Genomic DNA, 27,357 nt, shown 5'->3' on the forward strand with positions numbered 1-27,357 from the left:
GTAGGCATTTCAAACACAGCTTGTATCATTTGATCACTGCTGCTAAGTTGCAGCCTATATAGGAACGCTCCTTTAATTGAAATGCATCCATTGTTGTTTGGTCAGTTTTGGTGACGCCTAGGAGCCATTATTATTCTAACATAGCCTGGATTTAACTAAGTAGCAAAATATCACACTGCAGTAGAGGTATTATTTATACAACACATGTAACAAGAAATGTGAATCAAAAGTAGGACAGTATTTTTTAAATGAGCCAAATGGATGAGACTGAGCAAAAATATTTTATAACATTGTGTATAATTGACATTAATATTATGCAAACATAAGAAAAGTAATCACAACTCTCTAAAATGACTTTAACTACAATCTCTTCTGTGGGAGAGCAAAACAGAGCAGAAATAAGATGCCTTTTCATTAGTTTTTTTTCTGATTTGTTATTCTAGTGAAAGAGGGGAAGCATTTTTGAGACAGAAACCAATGGAATACATTCTAATCAAAAAGTTGGTGGAAAGTATCTGTGCAAAAACTACATAACTGACCCTTTGCTAAGTCCCCCCCTTAGTTACCGTTGCTGTGCATGTTAGGTGTTAATCTATGGCATTCATAGCAATATCAGAGAGCTATTCCAAAGGAAATGATATACAATTTCTGGAATAATAGCTCTGAAATATCTGAGAGAAGTGCATAGAATGGACTTCAGTATGCATTTGATTCAACTTGTAGCAAAAGCTTACAGTCCCAATGGTAGTACTGACAACGAAGTATATTCTTTCAAACAGAATAATACAAGTAATGATTTGTGTAATGTATTTAATTAGAACCACAATGTTCTGATTTGCACGCCAGCCTTTCTGATGGTGGTTTTCAGTTCCCCCTTCTTATTGTTTCCTCCTTTACTCCATCCGTTTGTAAAATTTCAGAACATATTGTGTCTTAGAATGTGTCTTTGTTTTGAAACTAATGTTATCTGTGTTTCCTTTGCGTTTGCTCAGCCTCAAATGGTATATAACTACCTAGCTAGCTACCTAACTTCAAATTAAACATAAGTTTAAAACATTAATAGACCTTAATCTAGCTAATGTAATATTAGCTAAAGAAAGGTATCTTTGGTCTTCACTGGATTCAATGGTCCCTCCTCTCTGTGGCTTCAGAAGAGCAAAAAATACTCTACACCTTGACAATACCTTCCGTCAGATTTGCAGATTAGGTATGCATGCTGTTTCTACATTTTTCCTTCTTCTGAAAGCTTGACAGGCATCCAACTTTTAGTTACGGTTGCTAACATGGGATTGGACGGTGGGCTTTCTAGGGAGTGGCTCAGTTCAGTTACTGGGGAAAGGATGCAAAAGCATATTTTGTGCTAGTACAATGTATGTGGGACCTAGAAAAAGTCTTCCCCAGGTCCAAGAAATGCGCACTGGGTTATTTTTTTTTCCTGGTGTCTTTCCTTCAGCAGACAGGTGCAGTGGAAAAGAAAAAATAATGTATAATAAAATGATAGAAGAAAGCATATGGTGTATTTAATAAGTGTATAAGATGGCAAATGTCAACTCTGTCAAGCATTTCATGCTTTAACTCAGGCTTATTGAGGGGTTTCCCTCAAATTTTTTTTGCTGAATGCAATGTAACACTATTGAGAAATGTCACCATCCACAGATAAGTTTTAGTATGCCACACTGACTGACGATACCTCTGCTTCACTCTTAGTTTAATTATCTTAAAGGTATAGGTGATTTATATCAGATCACCCATATCAGACCATCTCTTTCATCTTATTGTGTCACTGCAGAACCCCATTGTGTTTGCTTAACATGGAGATTGCTATGTGTTGGGAAGTGTCCATTTAACTTTATCAAGAGCAATACTTTACTGTATAAGCAGACATCTGATGATATATATGAATTTCCATAACCCTGTAGTGTCACCATAGCACCACTGAGACTGAGCTCCGGGGTGGGTGTTCGGGGCGGGGCTGGTGCTTCATTATAATAGGACCAATCACTTCACTGAAGCAGCCATATGCAAATAATGTGCCTGAGAAATGTCAAGCTCAACATGTCTTGCACAGCCCTATGCTCCAAGATTGTAACCAACTACGCTTGCTGAGACAGCCAGTTTTGCTAATAGCTGTGCTTGGGAATATTTAAGGAATCAATGTAAGTGGGTTATGCTAAACATGATAGAATTCTGTCACAACAGAATTCCAATTTCATCATCCAAAAAAAATATAAAAATGCATGACTGATGAGTTCTGCATTTTTTTGGTGGCTGGAATCGGTTTTCATTGTGCTTGCGTTTACAGAGAAATTGCATCAGATCCAGACATTTTTGCAAAACTCTACCAAGCTGGAAGTGAAACCAGTTGTGAAATAACTCTGCATCTTCAGGAAAAATATGAGTCTCTCAGAGATGTGATAAGATATGCGTAACCATATCTTCATTGGTGGTTACAACAAAGAACACCTTTAAGCAATGTTGTAAATATGCTACAACATGCAGATCACAGTCAGATCACTTAGCAGTTGAGCAGAGTTGCTTCATGTCTGCTAAGAATTGTTTTACGTCTTCTAGCATGTCTGCACATGAGTCTCTACCAATCAGCAGGCTTCACCTTACAGAATAGCCAGGCTTCACACAGCAAGTGTTTATTGTGTAAATGAATGTACAAACATTGCCAAGAAAATCTTGCAATGACAGAAAGCCAGTTTTAGAATAGCATTTTATCATCCATTCCCAATCTCCCAATGATGCCAAGTGTTTTTGGTAGTTTTCCACTTAATCTTTTGAGGGAACAGAAAACAGGAGACAATGGAAGAGAGAAAGAGAGAGAGGGAGAGAGAGACCGTCAAAACAGACATTAACAAGCAGGAAATGCTAATGAAACCTGATCGGTGATCCCTCGACCTTTCACCCAAACTCCTATTGTTTATCTCACCTTTGCCTTGAAAGCAGGGCTGAACATTCTTTTGTCAAGAACTACACTGTTCCACTTAAAGATCAGGCCAACACAATACCGACTCCGGATCTCTTTTCTCTAGAAAGCGCCAAGTCTTGCACCAAGACATCCATGTAAATAAGAGGCTTTTACAAGTCTTTCTTGGGGCTTTAAAGGGAATAGGCCCGCAGTGTCAACACCAACATATCATTTTTCTTTTCTTGTCATGGACGATGGGTCTAGACCAGGGCACAGGCTTCATAAATTCTCAGAGCCAAAGGCTTCCCCTTTAAAAGGTTTTTCCAGTTGGTTTAGCTGTGGGCCACGGGGCTGTGTTTGTGTTTGTATTCAGTGCACATACCTCTTCACTGGCCTGCTCTATTTGGAACCTGACTCCCATGCTTGTGTTTGAGTGGCATGTTCTGGAAAATCACAGTCCCGGGTGTGAATGTGATTGGAGCGTGTCAAACTCAATACGATCTTCATCCACAACGCGAAAAGATGCTCTAAATGGCCAAAGGACCATGACTTGCGAATATGCCTTCATTCATTACTGCTAGAAATGCCTTACACCGTTTTAATAAAGAAGTTCCATGGTGTGTCATAAGATGTCATAGATATGTCAGGGAAACACATAGAGTAATTACATTATATTAAATGGCACCCATGTTTGAGCATAGCCGAAATAGAAAATGTTGAGCTTAAATAATTGGTAGTGGAGAAGAGAAAACACACATTTAAAATACTTTTATACTCTTGGAGTATGAAAGATTGTCACACTTATTTGAAATACACGGGGTAGGAAGAAAGCCTGTTAAAAAAAAAAAAACAACTGAGGATTGGGGTTGACTGGCCCTTTAGTAGGTACATGTATGCAATCCTATAGGGCACTTTTAAAAAGGTTATTATTTACAAAGACTATTATTATTAAATGTATTATTATGTACTTGTTTAGGTCTACAATTACAGTCCATTCAATATTTGTTTGCATTTTATTTGAATTAATTGCAAATTTTACATATGTTAAAAAAGGTCTTGTTCTTGCACCGCCCATGCCCCGCCCCCTGCCCCGCCCCCTGCCCCACCCTCTGCCCTTTGCTATATGTTCTGTATTGTCTGTATAATCCATTTATTCTTTTTTTGTTCTTTTTCTTAGGAGTTGCCACATTTAATTTCAATCTACCTTCTGTACCTTCTGAAATGGCAAGGTGACAAAATTAGATTTGATTTGTTTGAGCAGTTGGCATGCATAATTCACACCAGGACCCATGCAGGCATGCAAGGGTCAGTTGTCTGGACACAGGATTAACGCTGATCTGGCAGCGATATGTTGGTGGTTGTTGAGGTGTTAAAGGTTTACACAGGTCACTGTCACGGCTGGGTTGGCAGAACTACTGAACATGTCCATCCAGCAGCAATCAAAACCTGGCCCTCAAACAGCCTCCACAGCAATCGCCCAGCTGGCTAACGCAAACCCTCCATAGTGCCAAATGGGCCATAAATGCCACTCACCTACAAAGTGAGTCTTCGCAGCAGGTGTTTCTAATAAACTGGCCAGCAGGTGTAAACCGGAAATAATTGATAGGGCAGAGAATGGATGCGGCTGTGGCCAGTCGTTTTTGAAAGGAACTGTTTGTGGCCCAGTCCACTTGTAGTTTTGCAGTGGTCAGCGTACACAAGCTCCAAGGTAGATAGAGGCCTGTAAATTGATCGATAGGGCTGGAGTTGTTGACTCTGCAGATGACACGGGGGAGGTAAAGGACAGTAAGCATTAACACAGGCCTGTACGAACACTCACAGGCAAGGTTACTGGAAATTAAGTCATTTGACAAGACAACCGACACCGTGCGCTTGTTAATAAAGAAGGAAGATGTTCATGTGGGAAATGGTGTCAACTTCGCTGCTTGTTTGCATCATGGGTACAGTGCTGAGGCACATTTGCTAACTGAGAAGCCACTAAGTCCATCCACCCTCCACCATAGGGCTCGTGAAGAGGTCCACCCTCTACTGTAAGCATCCTGAAGGAGTCCACCCTACACCACAGGGATCTTGAATCTGTCCACCCTACAGAACAACTCCTGCCCATACAGCCCACAGTGCATTCAGCAGTAGACCACAGTCGCAAATCGTGCATTGCAAGGTAATTTTCTGGGTAATATACATTACAGCGTTAAGGCTATGTCTAACGGCCCTCAACATAGTTTCCTTTATCTGGAGCTCGAGGCAATAGAAATCTACTAGAATAAAAAGACTGACTGTGAGGTTTTCGAAGTGTGTAGCACCATGTTTTTGGTCAAAGAAAAGCACACAAACACACACACACAAGAATGAAGTCTTTAAGGCAACTCCATGGAAACGACTTTCATGTTCCGCCGACAACTGGAACACCGCTGACATCTAAAAGTGCCTGCAGTCATTTTGCAGGGTGTTCACTGTTTTGAATCCAATACAGAAATTCATTCCACTCAGACATAGCAGTAATCCCTCCCCCCAAGAAGCACTAAAGAATTCCGGTTACTATTATGGCGACGTCTCAGTGTCTAACAAGTGGTCTTCCTCTACGCCATCCCCTCCCATGGGTACAGAGTGTATCCGATCAACACAGTCCCGCTGCAGAGAGTCTGAGTACACTCCGCCTGCTCTCTGGATCTTTGCCCAAACACTAGCGGCTCTTTGTCACAGCTCCTCGTGACTTCTTCGCATTTTACAGTAGATTACGGTCTGCAATCAGACTGGGGGAAGGCACCAGAGACGGTCACTAGCTGGTGCACATCTCCCCATAGGCTCCTCGCACGCACACTGGAGTCCGTGGCTACATGTGCAAGGACTGCAGGTAATGACAGTGATCAAAGCCCCATAGGTGTGGCGGAGGCACAATGCCCTGTTATTTTCCAGGAGAACTGCTTCATGGTGTTTGAAATGGCGATGTAAGAATGCCCTCCCGATACTACAGCAGCACACGTAATCAGCACACTGTGCGTGTGTACGTGCTTGGTCCTTCCCACAGTCTGAAGATGCAGGGCCATTAGCCCGGGAACATGCAGAAGACCCGCATCTTGACATGATTAATCCCACCATCTGTGAGCTGAAACCACATGGGTCGCCTCTCGTCTCTCTTCTCTTATTCACTTTCTCTGCTACTCAAACCAAGTACTTGCTGTACGAATCAACAATACAGAGGAATAACAGAGTGTGTGTGTGTTATTCCACACACACACACACACACACACACACACACACACACACACACACACACACACACACACACACACACACACACACACACACACACACACACACACACACACACACACACACTTATGTACACTCACATGCACACATAGACACACACAAACACACAAGCAGCCTTGGGAAGAACATGTGTGTTGGGAGACCACAGGAGCCAGTGGTTCCTCAGAGGAATTGGCTCTTTTTCTCCCCCTAGCTGGCTGAGTCTAATTGGTGAATCCAAATGCCCAGCTGTTTGTGTGTGCATGCACGTACATGCATGTGTGTGTGTGTGTGTGTGTGTGTGTGTGTGTCCAGGACCTTCTTAATAGGAGGGCACGCTTCCCTCTGATTGTGTTTTGGACAGTATCTCATTTTCTTTTCCAAGATGCCAACCAATTACTCATAGAGAGTGTGTGTTTGCTTATTTACAGAATCAAAAGCTGACACTAAACAAAAACTAAGCTTGGCCATGGTCTGCTGAGGACAACACTAATAATGTCAATAGACATAATAATAAATATAACCCTTGTTAAGTTTCAGCCTTCATTGTGTGGTTCTCTAAAATGTGAACATACACTATAACATATGCACACGTACACAAGTGTGAACATACACAAATGTGAACATACACAAGTATGAACATACACTGTAACATGCACACAAATGTGATACACGTACACAAATGTGAACATACACAGTTGTTAACATACACAAATATGAACATACACTGTAACATGCACACAAATGTGATACACATACACAACTGTTAACATACACTTAAATATGCACACAAATGAGAACATGCACTATAACATGTACACAAATGTGTACATAATTGTGAACATACACTATTAAATATGCACACAAATGATACACACATATGCACACAAATGTTAAAAAACAAAAGGCTTTTCTGTGGCATTGATTTGTTGAACAAAATTAAGCTTTGAAATATTCTGATCTAAGCATTTCATCCATTGTGCTGGTACACAATAATGTTGTGAGGTTTAGTGCCTCAGGTTTCCACACAGAACAGATGATAACCTTACTGTGTCGGTCTTCTCACTGGCACCAGCCCTTCATGAGGGGGAGAAGGTTGCTGTGTTTGTGAAAAATGGCCGTTGTCAAATTCTGTTATTATTCAACTTCTATGTTATTGTTGTTATTCTATTACATTTCAAAAAGCAAATCACAGCATACAGGCGTTACTCATTCTTGATATAAACAGCATAAAAACTGTAAATAAATTACAGTTGAACGAAAACACAATTACAAGTTAACACCACATCTAACATTTATAAGAGGCATGCTGAAAATATATTTGATCGACATGTTGTTTCATTAAGATCCTCCAGAGGATGAATCCCACAAATGAACACGAACAGAAATATGTGCTGAAGCCCTGTGTCTGTGTGCCAGACCTGGCTAACACCCTCGTCTTCCTGACGTCTGCAGCTCCTCCTACTGTAGTGCAGGACTGAGGACCCTTACGCCTGCTTCACCTTCATTATAGTTGCTTTCAATAACTAATTCCTAAATAAATACAATTAAATTAGTGTATTAAAGTCAGAAGAGAAACGGTCCATCGCTGGAATGGCAGTAGTTCCTGTTCCCCCTGAATATGAGCCTGTTTTATCATGGCTGTATAGTCTCAGACTCCTAATAGGAACACAGCCACCTGTCAGAAATACACAGTTACACTACTTGTAAAGTTATAACCCAGTGCTGATAAAGACTAAGGCCATACAGCAGAGTTTCCAAAACAAATAAAATAGATATTTTTGAATATATTTTCATCAGGGAGCCCAGTATCATGAGATCAGTGGGCATTTATTTCTGTGTGTCTAAACAAGCTGATGACACTGAGGTGGAGGTGATTTATATAAACAAAGGACTACATGCTGCGTTAAAAGCGATTAGCACAAATCCCTTCTGTCCACATGGTTCGATTAGCTAATTATGTCCCAGTTTTTGAACTTCATGTAAATAATGAAACAGTACCATCCAAAGTACCACCCATATTAAACTAGTGTTTTCACATTCTAAACATTGCTCATCTAATTAAATGTTGGCATATTTGTCTTTGAATAAACATATGCACTGTGAGTTCATATATATACAGTATATATATATATATATATATATATATATATATATATATATATATATATATATATATATATATATATATATATGTATTTGTGTGTGTGTGTGTGTGTGTGTGTGGTGTGTGTGTGTGTGTGTGTGTGTGTGTGTGTGAGTGCATACGTATATTTTTAGTGCTGATGAGACGATTATAATCCAGTGAATCTGTCTTCAATCCCTTCGTTATTGGTAGCAACAGCTACCATGTCTACGCAGGCTTTATTCCAGTGACTTACAGTCTCATGAAACAAGATGATTCATGGCAGTGAAGTTTTGTAGTTGTAGTGGATGTAGGAGTCAGAAGAGGACGGGGTAAAGGTCCGGCGAGGGATGTTCTCTATGCCTGGTGGAGTAGTTCTCATATTTGAGGTGAAAGATGTCTCTTCAAAAACAGACAAGAGGCATCGACATATTCTAAGCATAGAAAATCCAAAAATAAGACAATCAGAAATTTCCATTTGGTCAGAGCATTGTTGTTTATAGTTGGTCATTAAATGTACTTTGCCAAATATGCAGTCTTAAAGTTATAGACTCATGTACAATATGTTGTACTCTGACTGACTCCAAAGTCCTGTTTGTTCACTACCCATGTTGGGAACGACAAAGATACCTGGAGTGGTGTGACTGGGAGGACTGGCCTTCCTGATCTGAGCTAGAGTGGGAGAACTGGCCTTCCTGATCTGAGCTAGAGTGGGAGAACTGGCCATCCTGATCTGAGCTAGAGTGGGAGAACTGGCCTTCCTGATCTGAGCTAGAGTGGGAGAACTGGCCTTCCTGATCTGAGCTAGAGTGGGAGAACTGGCCTAAGGGCCCAAAATATGCACTACCTTGAGGGTGCTCCTGCAGAATGTGGTTAAACAAAATAACACAACTGATCAATGTTACTGAGTGTTACTGAATTTAAAATATGGAGATCAAATTTAAATCCAAATTTGAATCTAATTTTAATTCAAGTAAATCCCTCCACAGTCAGTGGGCATACACTATTTGGCCAAAGAATATGGACATATGATCAATATACCATACCTATGTAAGACTGACTGACATCTCATTCCAAAACCATAGGCATTCATGTGGAGTTTGCAAATATATCAGACTGCACTTTTCTCAGAAGGCTTTCCACAATATTTTGGTATGTGTCTATGGGAATTTAGGCATTTGTAAAGAGCACTTGAATGGCCAAACACTGATGCTCTGCAATTTTACATTCCAATTCATCTCCAGGGTGTTCGGTGGGGTTGGGGTCAGGGATCTGTGCATATCACCTTCACATTAAACTCATCAAACCATCTTTATAAACCCTGCTTTGGTAACAGGAGGTCTGTCATGTCAGAACAGGAAAGGACCTTCACCAAACTGAGCCTGTTTGCACCTTCCATTAACATGTGTTTCATGTCCAGATCATATCTGGGTATATTTGTAACCAGATTCCATTTAAACATCTCACTAAAATGCACCCCCGGTGTGACCAGATGAGACCTGATTTTGCTGCACCACATTAAAAGCACTCCAACACATTTTTTTCATTTTGTTTCCTACTGTAAACACGGTTTCTCACCTGCTGCTGTCAGTGTATTTATATAGCACCTTCAAAACAAATATGCTGAAAAGCTAATACAAAATGACTAAAAGAACAAAACCAACTAAAAGACATATTGCTCAGAAGCTAAAAAATAAAGCAGTAAATTATGAAAGTCTTACATATAAGAAATCATAAAACCCAAGACAAAATGAAGGAAGGCAAAACCACAAGAAATGAAAAATATGCCTTAATGAGCATGAGAAATCTTAAATATGCTCATAAGCCAGAGGGAAAAAAGAGTGAAAGTTAAACACTTTTAAGATTTACCTGATTTTACACCCCAAGCACGATTGTTCCACAACCTGGGAGCAGTAACCTAAAGCACATCTCCGCTAGATTTTAATTGAGAACATGGAACGGCTAGCCATTATTCATCACTAGATCTTTGATCAAGCCTTATACGAGACAAGGACACCCACATAGAGGGTATTACAATAATTAAGTCATAAAGAAACAAATGCATGTGTATTTGTCTCCCAAAAGAGAGAAAGGATTTCAGTTGTGTAATACTGAGCTGATAAATATGACTTTTTCACACAGTTAATTTGCTTAGCAAAAATTAAGTAGTGGGTAAACATGACTCTCAAGATTTTTAACACATGAAGATAAATGTTTTAAGATTTTAAAAGATGTTAGCTCAAGGGGACCAAATAGAATTACCTCAGTCTTTCTGTTCAGTAGGAAAATGTTACTTGCCATCCAGAATTTGAAGCAGTGCCCCAGACGTTTTGCAGACTGGTCTGCGTCAGCAGTGGAGAAGGCTTTGTCCTGCCAACGCTTTCCTGCCTGCACCTGTTAGTCCTTCTATGAAATTGCAGCCAGTTCCTGTTGTTGCCTGCCTCTTCTGCATGTTTTTGGCCATAGCCTCATAAACCCTCATTACAATACGAATCGTCAAGCGCGGCTTGGGCGCCTTGGCTGGTCCAGACTGCGTTGAGGCACTTGGCTTCTGGATAACTCCAGCCTAGCTCGTCTCCCGTATTGCATTATTGCTCACCTGTTGTCAGCAGATGTATTTCCGTGTACATAAGACACTGAAAACACATTTACATTCGTATTAAGTGTGGCCAAGCGCTGTCTCTGACCACCTCTAAATGTGGTTTGAGGGATTTCACCTTAATCCCATCCCAGTTTCTCTTGGGGGTGTTTGAGCCTGGATTTTTATATGGCCAAATGAAATCCGAACATGATCACTAAAACCACTTTAAGTCAAAGTGTAATCAGCCTTATTAACATATGTCAATCAAACCTTTTTCATTATGATGGGTTTTTATTATGATAGTTGATGTGATTAGACCAAGAAGTGTACATGTTTTATTGTGTAGTCAAAAAACAAACTATGAATCAATGTGCTTGAATACTTGCACAAACTACAAATTAAGACAAATCACAATCAAAAACAAAGGTGATTGTCTTAATGAATTTAGCATTTTGACATTTGTGTTCTGTCATGGTTCAGCTCTGTCCCCTCCCTCCGGGTGTGTGTATGTGTAATCTGTGTCTATTCTTATCTATATATGTATATACATGTATATATCTATATACTTCCTTTGGGTGTGGTTCAATGTGCTTGCGTTCATCAATCTCACCTGTGTCTCGTTAATGTCATGCAGTGCTCTTGGGGCATGTTTATTTTAAAGTATACAGATGTGTGTCGATGTCGTCAATGTTCATTATGCTGAGTCTACCCTCCATTGAATCTCGCTCTGTTGAGTGTTATCTGTGTCATGTGTGCTAAGATGCACACAGCACATCACCATACTGCCACATAGCAATAGCACATCACCATACTGACACATAGCACATCACTGTACTGCCACATAGCACATCATCATACTGTCACACAGCAATAGCACATCACCATATTGCCACATAGCACGAGGCACAAGCAGCCATTTCCACCCACAACATTCTTCTGCTATTACACTCATAAAACAAATGCTCTTGTGCTCTTGTGCCCTGCTGGGAACAGTAGCAGGAGGGTCACGTCTGCATGGAGTGAGGCTGATTCAGTGTCATTTAGGCTTAGCATGGCTAAGCACGCCTTCAAAGGCCAGCGTGGCTACAAAGAGTCCTTTGAGCAATCACAAGGGCAGCTGCTGTGGAGGCACCCTGACTAGCGCAGAGTGAGGGACCCTAAATAGTGCACGCTGAGGAGCTAGGGAGTGAGCCGTGGATGCTCAGCGCAGCCCAGATCTAGGCGTGATCTCCCACACTCCCCTCCTTTGGCTCTTTCAGGGTCATTGCTTTGACTGATGAAGTGCTTATTTTCAGTGGTGCTGGATGAAAAATGACCTTTGTTGATAAAACGGTCCATGTAGCATGTAGCACTTACTTTACGACAAGTGCAGATTAAGGAATGTTATTGTACAGTAAGGGGCCCTAACTAGACCAAAGTTTGGAACCATAGCTAATGTACACTGAAGAGCCCTGACTAGCACACACTTAGGAATCATAATTAACAAACTGAGGGACACTAAATTGTAACCTGATGAACCCTGATGAACCCTGACTAACGCAGCCGTACCCTTCATGCTAACTGCAAACCTAATTTGGTGGCCAAAAAAAAAAAACAGGTTACAGAACCCAAAAAGTTAATTCCCAGCTGGAACTCAAGAACAGTAGGTTCTTCAGTGTAAAAACGAATGACACGCTTGTCAAGTTGCAGAGAAACGAGTTATCACGCAGAAAAGCTGGACAGCTTTATTTGCTAGTGCATGGTGTCGTACTGTGTAACAGAACAGCAGACCAGATGACTTTGGCATTGGATTCACACAGACTTTTGTTCCAGATGCTCACAGGTATTCTGTGCACTTCACCATCTTGTTAATGCTGTTTACTTCTGCTGTGTGCTGTGCCACGCCCTCCACTGATGATACTTCATCAGTTCCAATAAAAACTGGAGCGAACATTCTCTGTTAACACAGACGTTCTCAGAAGCCTGGACCAGAATGGAACCCATTCCTCGCTGGTGAAAACATGGCTATTGGGGTCCTCACTAGCAGAGTAAGGGACCTTAACTAACATATATCTAAGAACACTGATTAGTATACAAGGGCTCAGTGAGGGACCTGTTCTAACGTGTGGGTATCCCAGTAATGATATCCTATAAGGAACCCTGTGACCAGCCTTAGGTTAGGGACCCTAACAAGCATGCAACAGCATGTAGTGAGCCCTGGATGTCTGTTCAGTGCGGCCCAGATCTCCCACACTCCACTTCTGCCTACATCAAGCTGTTTCAGGGCCATTGCTTTGACTGATGAAGAGCTTATTTTCAACTGTGCTGGGTGAAAAATTGCCCTTGTTGATAAAACGGCTCGCACATGCTGTACTTTATCAAATGGATAGAGAAAGATAAAATTCCTGTAGATTCTATTATAAAAAGCTCCCATTTTTCAGAGCATATACTGTATAGACAAAACAACTATGCCCATTTGTACCTATTATTATTATTTATTATTTTCTTTGTCTATGTTGTTATTATTGGGTCTGTTTTTATCTGTACCTGCAGTGATTATTTAGGCTGTTTTTGCACATCACCATAGTTGTTTGCCATGTAAAGACTAACAGTGTAAAAGCAGTTATTAGGGACATGACATTTAAAGGTCTGGGGGGCAGGGTGCTGGAAAGCTCCTCAGAATGGTGCGTGGGAATGATTTAAATCACAGCATGTTTCCCAAACACTTACTTCAATCTTGCTCGTGCAGACACGTTAGAGGTTTGTTTCAACACAAGCTGGGTTGCAGGTTTGTTTTGAATGAATGAATTGTGTGAATTGTGCGTAAAGACTGCACAAACAGCACTGCTGGAGGAAAGGGGGTTCCAATACGAGTCACCACAGACTTCAAAATCCACTGGCAAGATCTTTATTTCTCTGAACAAAAAAAAAAAAAAAAAAAAACAAACAAAAAAATTCCACCCCTGTCAAATCAAACTTTAAAATGACTAAATGACTAATGAAAAATAAAATGAAGAGCAAAAAAACTAGTGTGGTTTTATATCTGTGGAGACGTCTACTGGGAGACTGTAAGCAGAGATCGTTGTAAAACGCCAACTTTCTCCTCTATGACTGCGTGTCATGTAGGGAGCAGGAGGGGCTGACCCCATAGTGACTTAGTCAGAGAACTGGGACAAAACATTATTGACCATTGAAATCATTTAATGTTTGAAAGCAAATACAGGATACTTCACTGGGTCAACACACGTGAACACTATTTGTTTCTTTTTTTCATCATCAACCTCAGCAAACATACATTCACACAGCTGCATGAAGACTAGATCATTCTGTTGTTTTTGTTGAATTTATTTACAAAGTCATTATATCTCGGTGCTGTTTCCCTATAGAGAACCCATCAACATATCAAAACGTCTCTAAGTCAAGGATAAAAGTAGAATTATGGCAATAAGCTATACATGTCCAGCCCGTTTGAACTCGTGGTTGCTTCTTGGATTGGTGTGCAGTCGGCCATCTCCACATGCTTCCCTACTACAGGTGAGTCTACTGAACACGAGCTGGAGGTGCAGTGGTACATACAATATTTACAATGGAATGTGGCTTGTAGTGGGCAGTTAGAAAGGCATGAGTGTCTGGAATGGAAAAGCAAGGCCTGTTCTGTTACAGAACGGAAAAAATATATAACTAAATCATAATAATAATAATAATAATAATAATAATAAAATATTGCTAATATAAAAAAAGACAGAAAAAGTTAGTATACACACAGGACTGTGTACACACTGGTCTCTGAAAATGCCTGATCGTTTTAACGGGAACACTTGCTATAATGAACCATAGATGCCGGACATGAATACAGCTTGATTAGACTCATTCTGTGTCCCCCATATGACATTTAAAGCCCATTGCGAACGCTGGGCGCCAGAGGAACTTGTGCTCGACACGGGGAAGAAAAGGGCGTAATGAATACGAGCCGCCGTAGGAGGGTCAGCGCTGTGCAAACGAGAGAAAAGGACATCCACCCTAATTGTTAATTAAGGGGTCCGATGAAAACCCTGTGATTCGAGCCCTAATCGCTGCTGGGACTGCACATGTGCATCCAGCCTGGTCCGACAAACAAAGGCTGGAGGCCTGATGGAGGCCTGATGGAGGCCAGATGGAGGCCTCCACCCCTCGAGTTTCACCAGCAAACCAAGGAGGGACATTTGAGATCACCCGATTCACGCCAGGCTGTAAGACCTGAACCGCAAAGCAAAAAAAAAAAAAAAAAACTAACTAAAACTAAAAGCTGATGACTGCCCTCCACGTTGGCCTGCACGTTGAAAGGTGTACTGATGTTTCTGGCTATTTCAGTCGGAAGGACCAAACAAAACAGAGATGTGTTTTACCCAGATTCTTTAACTCTTGTAAAAATGAATTTGATACACAGTATGAACAGGAGACAAACATTTCAGAGCAAATATATCTGTACAAGTTTTAGATTTTTCTTTAAAAAAACAAAAAAAACGAAATACCATATATCTCACGTACATCATAGGCACTGCCATTTTGTAGAACGTTGCACACCTATCAAGCTAAAACTGTTTATTAAAAAGAAACAACAAATGAACAGTTAGTCATCACACATGGTCTTTTTTCAGACTAACCCAGGCATCACCTGGAGACTTTTACCCAAACAGTACAGGTGTCCATCTAACACAGGCACAGACTTGACTTTTCCTTCGGCCGAGAACACAAGTGGCATTCACTTATGGCTCCATTACCTTACAAGAGCCCCTGTTTTGTCTGTGAGGTTACCAACACTCCCTGCTCTAATCTGTCCTTCTCTGAGAATTAGACCCGAGACCAGCGCTCAGTTTTCAATGACGTATGTGGTTAAATTCAAATGCAATTTGAGGGGTTTGAAGGACAATGTATTTGTTTTCAGACATGTAATTTGTCTGCAAAAAAACCTGCCCCCCAAAAAGCACTAGCGGGGTCGCCTACCTCCCGTAAATTTAGGAAGAGTAGACCCAGAATGCAACAAAACCAGTTGCCCAAATATGGGATTGGAAAGCGCTCTGCTGCAGAGAGTCAACAAAACAGAACACAAAGACCACAGGTCTGGCTTAATGCGAAAGAGGACAAAGTCAAACGAAAGCAACACCAGCTCCTACGCACACACACGCGCTCACACAACAAATACAAACATTAAAATAAGGCTCGCAGATTTGAATATTTCCACCCAGCCAGGCGTGTCCATTGTCCATTACTTGGTGACTCTTTGCTGTTTTTTATTCCCCCAGTTTCACCAGAAACATTTCTCCCCAGTCGCGTAAACACTGCGATCCACAGTAGCTGTCAGCAGACAGAGTGGCTGAGATAAAGCGGCTGACTGCGGCCCCCTGGTTTCAGAGCGATCAGTGGTGGCAGTGTTTGTGAACAGAAGGAGGCGTAACCTTGCTTAGCCTCCTCTGTCATGATATTAATTTAAAAAATAAGATGGAAAACGAAAAGAAAGAAAAACTAATGGCAGGACACCGTGTCATGGAAGCAGTGCCTGGAGTCTCTGTCCATCTTTAGCTGATGTTGTTTCTTTGTGGACCAGGATGGTTTTGATGTGACTTTCATACTCCACTGTCTCCAGGATCTTCAGAATCTGACGTCGCCATAGTTACTGAGGGATTACAATCTCATATGTGCATGTGACAAAATATTACCATATTTAGCTATACTGTTATTATTTACATTGTCAAACATGTCCCCACTCTAGAGTATCTATTACCTCACAAACAATGAGTCCATTTCACTATCCTCATGAAGGATTAAGACCAACACCCAACTCTCCATTTCAAGACTCTTACACAAGTTGGCATCTTCAAGTGTAAATGTTACTGAAATGGACCTCGGGAGAGCAGTGCTTTGAAAATACCGGACACGACGGCCCATCATGATCGCGCGAATGTGAGCTGGCAAAAGGGGGTAGTGAGGAGGAGGGCGGCCCGGACAGACCCCCTGTCCTCTGGGGTAACTCTGGGGAGAGGACGGCTCCCCGCCAGCTCAGCATTCAGGCTCTGCGTGTCTGCCACTGGCTTTCCGTCTGCGCGCGCCACCCCAGTAAACGCCGGAACCAACAGGCCCGCAGCACACACTCGGAAAATCAGTGTTACCACACACGTGCCTTTCGAGATTAGCCAGCGTCCTGTGTGCTTATTTTTTGTTTATCCCTGGTCCCGCCCGAGCCGGCTGGTCTGTTTCTGCCATGAAGGCCTGTTCCACAGTCCACTAGACCTCGCGCTTACCTGTGGCTTCTCATTCCCATTGGCTGGGGGAGCAAGGAGGAGGGGCGGCACCACAGAGACCAAACCTCTAAGAACAAAACCGTATCTAAATTCACTCTGAAACAACTGACCACATATCTCATAACTATCCATTTATATATGAGAATATTCTAATATTTCACCTCCACAGTTTCAGCTAACCAACACCCCTTAAAAATGCAAAATGTTACAAAAAAAAGGATCAGTTATAAAAGGAAATTTAAGTAAAAACAATGATATGAGATTAAAATTAAAAAAGTATCATACATCCAGTGTAGGACTCACAAAATGAGCAAGAATACCCCTTCCTAAAACAATTACAAAGTCTCTTTTCTCACATTTAATACATTTTTAATAACAAAATAAGAAAAAATTAAAAATAAAAACATACAAAAAAAATTAAACACCAAACATATTTCAAGCAACCAACCCTTGTGGTTTTAATAGTCAATGGCCATCGGCATCAGTACATGATCACACCTCTTTTTGCTTGTTGCAGGTTACTCTAGTAATGTGTGCGCATTTGGTGATGCCGCTGTGTGCCGATGCTGTAAGCGGTTTTTCTACCGTTTAGTTGGATGGGTACTGATGGGGGCGGAGCTTGCTGGGTGGGAGGAGTGGGGATGGGGTGAAGGTGGGAACAGACGGGATGGAGGGAGGGCTTCTAGTGATGGAGGTGAGGGGGTGTGGTCGATGCAGGAGGGAGCAGGAGGTTGTTGATGCTTTTCTCTTTTTTGCTGCACTACACGTACCACTCTTTCTTTGAAATGACAGAGCCGTCGGTCTGGGAGACCATGTCGTCGTTGATCTCAGACTCGGGATCATACTGGAAGGCGAGAGTCCGTTCGTCGTAGTCGTGGCTCTCGCCTTCGTCCACTGTAAAGTAGGGCCTCTTCAGGTCCTCGGAGTTGCCGTCGAAATCCCGCTCGACGCCATCGAAGCCGCCGGGCGCGGCGATCTGAGAGGGCTTCTTCTCGTCGTCGGAGTCGTCCGGGTACTGCAGGTTCTTGGGCATGGGCGGGTGGGCGGGCAGGCCTCCAGCCTTGCTGTAGCCGTTGCCGAAAACGTGTTTCTTGGTGCTGTAGTCGCCCTTGAAGGTGCGCTGGCGACGCCGTAGGAAGAAGAAGAGCAGCGCGGCCCCGCCCAGCAGCAGGCACACGCCCCCAACGGCGCCCCAAATGGCAGGGTTGGGATTTGGCTCCGGTGTCTTCTCATGGCCTGTAGTCGATTGGATAGGGTGTTCTGGGTAGGAAAAGACAGATGGAAGGGGAGAGTGTGTCAGTGCTCTGGTGGGAAGGAAGTGCATAAGTGCAGGAGCTTTTTCTGATGAGTAAAGGGACAAGGGGAAGGAGAAGCAAAGGGGGAAATAAAGGAATAGGTGCCACGCCCCCACCACCCAAGCCCCGCCCCCGCCGTATAAGCCCCACGCTCATTATCCCAAACACCACCCACACCTCCAGCCCACGAAAAGCCTTTCATATAGCAAAACAAGCTGAGAGTGTTTGCAGATGCAAGAAAGGAGAGGGAAAGGAGAGCGATCATGGTCCAACAGTCCCCACTCCCAGCATGCTTAGCAGTCCCGCCCCCATCACGCGTGACATCATCACACACAACAGTCCCCAACCCTACTACACAGAGCAGTAAAAAATAATCTAAACCAAACAAATCAAAGCTGCCTGTTCTATGACGTCATTCAAATGTCAGTCAAGATGCAGCAAGCAGGTTGTTTTTGTTTGCACACTAACACATAACACATAACACATATGGTTCTTGCACATTTGCAGTAGAACAATCAACTGTTTTTTACACAACTCAGCTAAGAATCAAGGATTAAATGTAACCTTCTAAGTGATGTGAAACCGGATGACAAACACAGTGGCACAATCACTTTCACTGCCTCAACTACATTGGAATCTTCTTGGCATCGCGACACCATGTCAAAGCACTAATGTTTGGACGTGAATCAGTGAGTTGGATTGTGCTGCAGCTGTTATGAAAAAATGGAGCGACGTGCGAGGCCACGCATTCGTAACGAGGCAACGACGGCAGCGAGCGGCTCCCTTACTGTCATAGTGCCTGAGAAATCCTGCATTTACAATTTAACTGCATTCTCTAAATGCAGGACCCACACAGATTGAAGGTATGACAACATGCACGCACGCACACACACACACTCACACACACACACACACACACACACACACACACACACACACACACACACACACACACACACACACACACACACACACACACACGTAGGGCATGCAATGCAAACCACTGTAGATCCCTATGTTTTTTAAAAATATAAAATAGATGTTTCTCAAACATCCGAATTCCTTAGCCAGAGCAGGGAGCTCAAAGCGGTTTCTCTCTCCACGGACCAGGGCCTCAGCAGACGAACCCATAAACCAGGCCGGCACAAACCACACTTAATACTGACTCATCCTCTCAAAGACCACGGTGGAAAGAATGAGAGAGGTGCTTCCAACAGTAGGGATGTGCTCATTAAAGATTCTGGACCATGTCCTTCTGCCTTGCGGGATCCAAGCTCGAGAGGCTCTCACGGGTCATGGCCACGGGTCTCCCAGTGCTGTTTCATCAGCCCCGCCCCAGGGTCCCCACGGGCCTCCCAAAGCAAACTCCCTCTGCCGTGTCACTGGTTCACGTTGCCTGATCAGAGTCTGAGTCATTTGCATATGTTAATAGGGAAAACTGGTGCGCAGGTCACCAACACGTGTGTGTAGAACTGCAGGGCCGGCCCCCGCGCAGAGGGCGGGGTTATCAAGAATGCGCCGTAATGAGCCTTGACATATTCGGGCCGTAACGGGCGGTTTAATGAGTCCCTGCTCTGGATCGTTCCACAAGAAGCCAACGCCCTCCCCACACGCGCTGGGCTGCCCAGATATCTCGTACTGACACTCGGACAGCTTGTGAAGGATTATGGTCATAAAAGGTAAAAAAAAACTCAGGGGATTCAATCCATCATGGCCTATAATCTAAAAATGCTAACAGGGAAAAGTCAATGCATAAAAACACACAAGCATGTACTCATATGTGCAGCACACACACACACACACACACACACACACACACACACACACACACACACACACACACACACACACACACACACACACAAATCTTGCCACTGGCAAATGAGAGTACCACTTTTTTTAATTAGCTGTTATGACAAGAAGGCAAGATAGAGACAAAAAAAGATAACCATTGTAAATGGGCTAATAATGGGCTTTTAAATGACTGCATTTTATTCTTAACTCTATTAAGCCAATATATCCAATTATCCAGTGGCTTTCTAATGAGAGAAATGATAAACATGGGGAATGAAGGAGCCAGTGCTGAATGGAGATTGTCCTTGTGTCGTTTTGGCCGGACAACAGGCTGCCCCTCAAGTTTAATTACTGAAATAGTCCATCACTCAATGCTTAGAGCCATTCAACTGCACAGACCTGTTGATTCTCTCTGTCTCCGTTCTTCTCGTCTCTGTTTGGGTTGGATGTGTGTGAGTTTGTGTGTGTGTGTGTGTGTGTATGCTGGCCAGTCCCTCACATATCACCTCTCAGGTTTTAATCTGGGCTCTAATGGGATTAGAGAGACTGAGGGACTTCATTACCTACATGACTGAGAGAGCAGACCGAGGTCACCTCTGGCTAGACAGAGAGAAAGAGAGAGAGAGAGAGAGAGAGAGAGAGAGAGAGAGAGAGAGAGAGAGAGAGATGAATAAAAAGGAGGTCTTCCTCTAATCCTGTCTTCTCTTCACTGACCCCCTCCACCAGGTTTTCCAGCTTTCCTCTCCATAACTCTAAAGACTCTTCATCTCTCACTCTCTTCCTCATTTCTCTCTCCTTATCCTTTCATTCTCTCCACTTTTCTCTCAATCTCTCCTTCATCTCCCTCTGTCATCTGAAAATAAATAACACCTATGTTGCCGAAACAAGTACAATACAGAATTTATATAACATTACAAATATAAATTATACAATTATATGAGAATACAAAATTTATATAAAGGATAGAAAGACCAAAATAACTATGATTGTTTATAATTTTTTATGAACCAAAATGTTAAAAGTAACAATAAAAAAACCATTAGATCATAAATAGTCTAAATAGTGATGTGAATTTATGTAACAGTGTTTCATCTTTCTTTACTCCTCTCACTCTCATTCACTCTTCATCTCTCACTCTCTCTCCTCTAACTCTCCCCTTTATCTCTCACTCTCTCCCTTTGTCTCTTCTCTAGCATGAAGGTGTATGTGTGTGTATGTACTGAATACATGGCTGTTTGTGGAGAGTAAACAAAGCCCTGGTCTCTCTCTCTCTCTCTTGCTCTCTCTCTCTCTTGCTCTCTCTCTCTCTCTCTCACACACACACACACACACACACACACACACACACACACACACACACACACACACACACACACACACACACACACACACACACACACACACACACACACACACACACACATCAGTCGATTGAGGCCTACAAGAAGCTAACAGCCACTCCATGAAGGGAGGCCAAGTGTTCCTGTTTGGAGATGAATGAAAAAAGAGAAGGTGTGTATGAGCAGGGGCATGTGCGCCGTGGGGAGTCTGGGCCGCCCATGTTTACCTCACATGCTTGAGAAGAAGGCAACCACTGCAGTTAATAAGGCCTTGGGAGACCCACACAGAGCCCCATGTCTTATGACACCTCAAAAATTCAAAGGCCCCTTCTGTTATGACACTCAGGAAATACAACAGGGCAGTCAAAGCCCGACAGCCCAAAATAATCAATATCTGCAAGTCTGTGCAGGCCAGGACAGGTATTTGACTGGCTAAGAAGTCAGGAGTATGCATCTACGTGATTGTGAATAAGACATTTCAGGTGGAATGGAACCTTCCGGACAGAACGATGATGGGTAAAGAAACAGGGCTTCTACTAGGTCTTCCAGCAACCACCTCTTAACAGTGGACAGTGAGACACTTTTGACAGTGAGACACTTCGTTTAATAGCAGCCCTCGTGTCTTTGGTTGTGTGGCTGTGTGGCCCAGCTGTTCCATAGGTGTTCCTCAGCTGCAGGGGCATATTTCATACATGAAATATGGGTGGGGGGGTGTCTCATAAAAACAGACAAACAAAACAACACGAGTGACGAAAGCCGCATAGCTATACGTCAGCACAGGGTTCGCTGCCACACGTCAACATAATAGTTTCAGCGGTAAATAACGGTTCGGACAGGGCTCTCCTAATGAACGACGGAGCATAGCGGTTACAGGAGCTGACAGCAGCCAGGAGCACGTGTGCTAAGAAAGGGGAGGGGGTGTGTTCAAGGCCCTGTCGCTAGCGGCAACACCTGCCAGCAAGCAGATAAAGCAAGACCCAGAGCGGCGTGCCATTCGCCGGTGAAAACAAAAGGCGGCGGCCATTACGGAGCCTCTGGGAATATGCAGATAGAGAGGTTACCTTGAGCTGCCACAGGCCCACCGGCCTCAGTCAGATTAATAGGTGGCGGCATGCGGTATAATTCAATCCAGCTGTGTGATAGATTTATAATATGGAGTAGGCTGAATCACAGCCTGCGCACACGCCTGCCAAGACTCTTTCTTTTTGCTCATCGTTTGGCTTTTTTTAAACCCCTTTTTCTTTTCTTTTGAACACACGAAGCGAACGTGTTGGCCGCTACGTGAGCCGTTTTGAGCAGGGGCCTCGGCAGGCGCACGTCTCGGTGGGCCGTGATGTTACGGAAGTGTTGACAAATAGCGTCTCGTCTCACTCCCTGTACATGTCTCACTCCCCAGACACATCTCCCTCCCCAGACACGTCTCACTTCCTGTACACGTCTCCCTCCCCAGACACGTCTCACTTCCTGTACACATCTCACTCCCCAGACACGTCTCACTTCCTGTACACGTCTCCCTCCCCAGACATGTCTCCCTCCCTGAACACATCTCCTCCCTGGACATGTCTCCCTCCCCAGACAAGTTTCCCTCCCTGCTTGCCTTTGCGAATCTGTCAAGAAATGGAGGGGTGTCAGGGACCAGCTTTATCAGCTACAGCGACAGAACGGAGATAAATGAATTCTCAAGCCTCTCGTGGAATGACTGCATGTGACTTTCAACACACCTAAACAGACGTGCTGGATAAACAGACCTCCTGGATCTTGGACTCGGGGACTTACAGTAATTAAAATAAAATGCCTTGTAGGCTGGCCATCGCGGATATAAAGCATGGCTGCTTGAGTCAGTTGTCAGGCCAGTGTCAACACCTTCATAAGCTCAAGTAAAGCTTCATGACCTCTCTGTGTACTATCCTGTGCCATGTAACACAGCAGATGTCATCACTGGATTTAGCAGACACTAACACTACAGGAGTGGTATGAGATAAGTGAGAGCACACATGCAGTCTGAGTGTGTTTTTCTCACTTTCCTCATGATTGATAGGACTATGTACGAGTGTGTGAGCGTGTGTGTGTGTTTTTGTGCGTGTGTTTGTACATGCACGTGTGTGCATGCCTGCATGTGCTTGTGGTCTGCGTGCTCATGTGCGTTGATGTGTGCATACGTGTGTGTGTGTGTGTGTGTGTGTGTGTGTAGTACGTGAAGCATATGAAGCCCTCTGCAGGGGCTCCGTAGAGGCTGAGGCTGGTTGGAGACCGACAGGCCAGCACAGGCAGGACAGACACGTGCAATGCTGGAGAAATTCCTCCTATCCAGGAATCTCACAGAGAACCACGTCTCTAGCAGAAACAGCTCGGAGATGGTTGTCAAAGACGAGCACAAAAAAAACAAAACATAAACCCTCAATGGAAACAAATGAACAGAGACACAATGCCCCTCCGAGAAGACAGAGACAAAGACAGATATAATGCCTCTCCTTCAGGTGTGTGGGGGGGGGATGGGGGGGGGGGGGCACAGGAAGCAGGCAACATCACAGGAGCTCTACAAAAGGAAACGGCTATGTATATGCTGTGATTTGAGAGAAAGAGAGGGGGGGAGCCAGAGGGAGGGGAGAGAGGCAGAGACAGAAAGTGGGAGAGACAGAAAGAGAGATACAGAGAGGGGGAAAGACAGTCAAAGAGAGAGAGAGAGAGAGAGAGAGAGAGAGAGAGAGAGAGAGAGAGAGAGAGAGAGAGAGAGAGAGAGAGAGAGAGAGAGAGAGAAAGGGAAAGATGGGGGGCAAGAGAGACTACTGCCATTTTTTCTAATTCTCCCCCCACTTTAGAAAAATTTTAAATCGTCCTTGAAGAAGGAAACACAATCAAATATATGTCACTACATAAGTAATAAACGACACCCACCCTAGCACAACCACCACACCTCTCACGGTATATAATGATCTTTTTCCAGTGAAAATGTTTTGTGTTATTATTACTCATTTTATTTTATGTAGTTTATTATAATTGATTGTCACATTTTTTACTTTTATTATTATTTTGTTACTATTAGAACTATTAGAAACTAGGGCATTCATGGCCTTGTTGTAGGGAACTGGTCTTGTGACCGGAGGGTCGTGGGTTTGATTCCCAGACCTGAGACCATGACCGAGGTGCCCTTGAGCAAGGCACCTAACCCCAACTGCTCCCTGGGTGCCGGGCTAGGGCTGCCCACCACTCTGGTCACGTGTGATCCACAGCCCTCTAGTAATCACTAGTGTGTGTGTGTGTTCTAACTGCACAGATGGGTAAAAAGCGGAGGACAAATTTTGATTGTGGTGAAAAATCACAATTGACAAAATAGGCACATTTACATTTTACATTTAACTATTAGAACCGTTAACGTCAAGTTCAGGTCTTTGCTATTTGCTTTGGCAAAGTTGTACCTGCTAAATTCATGCTAATAAAGCCACCTTGAATTGAGCTTCGAGGGAGGTAGTGATGGTGGGAGGGATGGAGGGAGGGAGAGAGAAAGAGAAGAGAGAGAGAGAGAGAGAGAGAGAGAGAGAGAGAGAGAGAGAGAGAGAGAGAGAGAGGAGTTCTGACTGATGCCACCTAGGGTTTGGAAAGTGAGTGAAATGCAATACTGCTACAACTAATAAACCTAATCAGCAACTCCACTTCACCAGATGGCCGAGCTCCACAAAGAGTCTCCCTCTGCTTTCTTCTAGCGACTGGGCTTTCCCGGGTCTTTAACGGCCATCACCTCACTCCCCGCTCTTCACATGGCTTTAAGCTTCGGGTAAATAGGAGTGAAATGTCACTTCCGCCACTTTAACCTTCAGACCTGAGATGTGAGTGGAAATCAGTGTGAACGCCAGTGATGCCTGCTCCAGGAGATAAGGGCTAACCGGCGGGGGAATCGCGCCATCGGACGCATGGGGGATATTTCAGGCTCGGATATTCCAAGCTTTTCTGGGCTCCGGAAGACGGCAGGATGTGGATTTTCTGACATTTGCTCTGGAACTTGGACTAATCGTGGTTTTTTTCTCCCAATAACTGGAGCTTCTGCGGGCTTTAACGACACCCATGCTGGGCATGAGAGAACGCCCCCCAGAATGCTCTCACTGATGGTCAGAGGGGGACAGGATCCTCAGGGGAGGACAGAGATGATGCTTCGGACTGTGAGGAGGTGGAGGAGAGGAGAAGACTGGAGAGGAAAGGAGTAGGATGGAAATAGGAGGAGAGGCACAGAGGAGGTCTGAGCTTATTCAGGGCCGCTCTGCTGTTCTTAGGTGGTTATTGTGTCAGGGTGTGCAATGAGGGAGCTGTTTCTGCAGCAGTGACCCTGGTCTGCTGTCTGACCCACTTATACGTCTGGGCCAAGTGGTGGTGGTCTGGGGGGGGGATCATCCTCAGGGGAAACGTTCCTCTGCACACACGTTCTTGCCTGTTTAGTGCCCCAAAGGGGTACGGGCCAGCGACCAGCAGGGCGGAAGCAGAGAGCCGCAGAGAGGCCTGCCAGCCTGCTCTTTATCTGCCTCTGCAGAGGTGCTAGACTGAGCCCACAGAGAGGGAAAGAGGAAGGGAAAGAGAGGATAGGGTAGTAAAGAGGGATGATAAGAGAGAGAGGGAGATAAGAGAGGGAGAGGATGAGAGAGAAACAATGAGGGAAGTAGAGAGGGAGAGAGATAGGATGTGAGTTGCTAACGTCTCGTTTGTATAATGAAACAGAAGTTTTGTGGGCTACTTCCTGTCAAGAGAACCTGAAGGCTGCATGTTCCCTCCTTACATCCGGGATATGAGCCCAAGTCATGGCGAGGTGCTCCACGGTGTTCTGGTGGAGAGAGTCCAACAATCTCCGCCCGATGGGGAGCAGGTAGAGGTGGAGGGGGGGGACTAATGCGGACTGCTCTCTGTGCACTAGCACACCGATAACAGAGGGGGCGAGACAAGATAGGCCAGAACATGTTATATCACAGATGCAGGAGTCTCACAGCAGGATGGCAGTTGAACTGCTCCTCAGAACAACACTAGAGGAAGGGGAGGGGGGAGTGTGTGTGTGAGAGAGAGCAAGAGAGAGATAGAGAGACAGAGAAAGAGAGAGAAAGAGATGGTGAGAAAGAGAGAGACAGGAGGGAAGGAGGTGTTGTTCTATTTTTATGTGTATATATTTCTGGTAATCATTAATTCCACCACAGTATACTCATCACTGCATGTTGCCTCTTACAAGCGTTTATTTTCTCTTACTGACCCACACATTTACACAGTGGCTGTAACTTAACCACTGATCATCAGCGGTGTAAGCAGACCTATATTTGTCCATGGGTGAAGCAGACTAAAACAGCTAGTGCTAATGTAAACACTAAAGTGAACTCTAATGCTAACGCTAATGTAAACGCTAATGCTCCCCATTTAGTTGGATTTGTTTTACGTGTGGCGATGAGCAGGCGAGACGTGTGGCCACGCTCCTCCCCCGCACTGCCGTCTGTAGCATCCGGGGTTCTGTAATCCTGCACGGAATGACAACAGGGACCCGACGCTAAATATGAATATGGGCAATAAAAACGGTAATTCAATGCACGTGAGAAGGTCTTCCTGTTGGATATTCCTGTATATCACCCACTTTTCCACCCCATTTCCACACTGCACAGTCAGGGTTTTGCTCTCTCTTATTCCTCTCTATGTATCTCTCTCTCTCTCTCTCTCTCTCTCTCTCACTTCCTCATTCTGCCTGTCTGTGTCTTTCAGTCTCTTGCTATCTGTGTCTCACTTTCTGTCTGTCTCCCATGGTTCTGCAGAGTAGGACATGTGACAGGAGAGAGCGTT

General features: G+C 43.8%; 1 protein-coding gene across 2 annotated transcripts in view; it reads right to left on the bottom strand.

Annotated features, from left to right (window-relative positions):
* The window catches only part of nectin1b (nectin cell adhesion molecule 1b), a 172,903-nt gene that overhangs the window by 68,601 nt on the left and 76,945 nt on the right, over positions 1 to 27,357 (bottom strand). The window contains exon 6 of one of the 2 annotated variants that reach the window (XM_076994204.1): positions 13,746 to 18,389. The exons of the other annotated variant lie outside the window; for it this stretch is intronic. Within the exon in view, the coding sequence (XP_076850319.1) occupies positions 17,890 to 18,389 (500 nt within the window). The 3' untranslated portion in view covers positions 13,746 to 17,889. Of the gene's footprint in view, positions 1 to 13,745; positions 18,390 to 27,357 lie in introns of those variants that run through there. 2 annotated transcript variants of the gene reach the window in all.

The sequence above is a fragment of the Brachyhypopomus gauderio genome, chromosome 2 (genome assembly GCF_052324685.1).
Source record: "Brachyhypopomus gauderio isolate BG-103 chromosome 2, BGAUD_0.2, whole genome shotgun sequence".
NCBI classification, from domain to species: domain Eukaryota; kingdom Metazoa; phylum Chordata; class Actinopteri; order Gymnotiformes; family Hypopomidae; genus Brachyhypopomus; species Brachyhypopomus gauderio.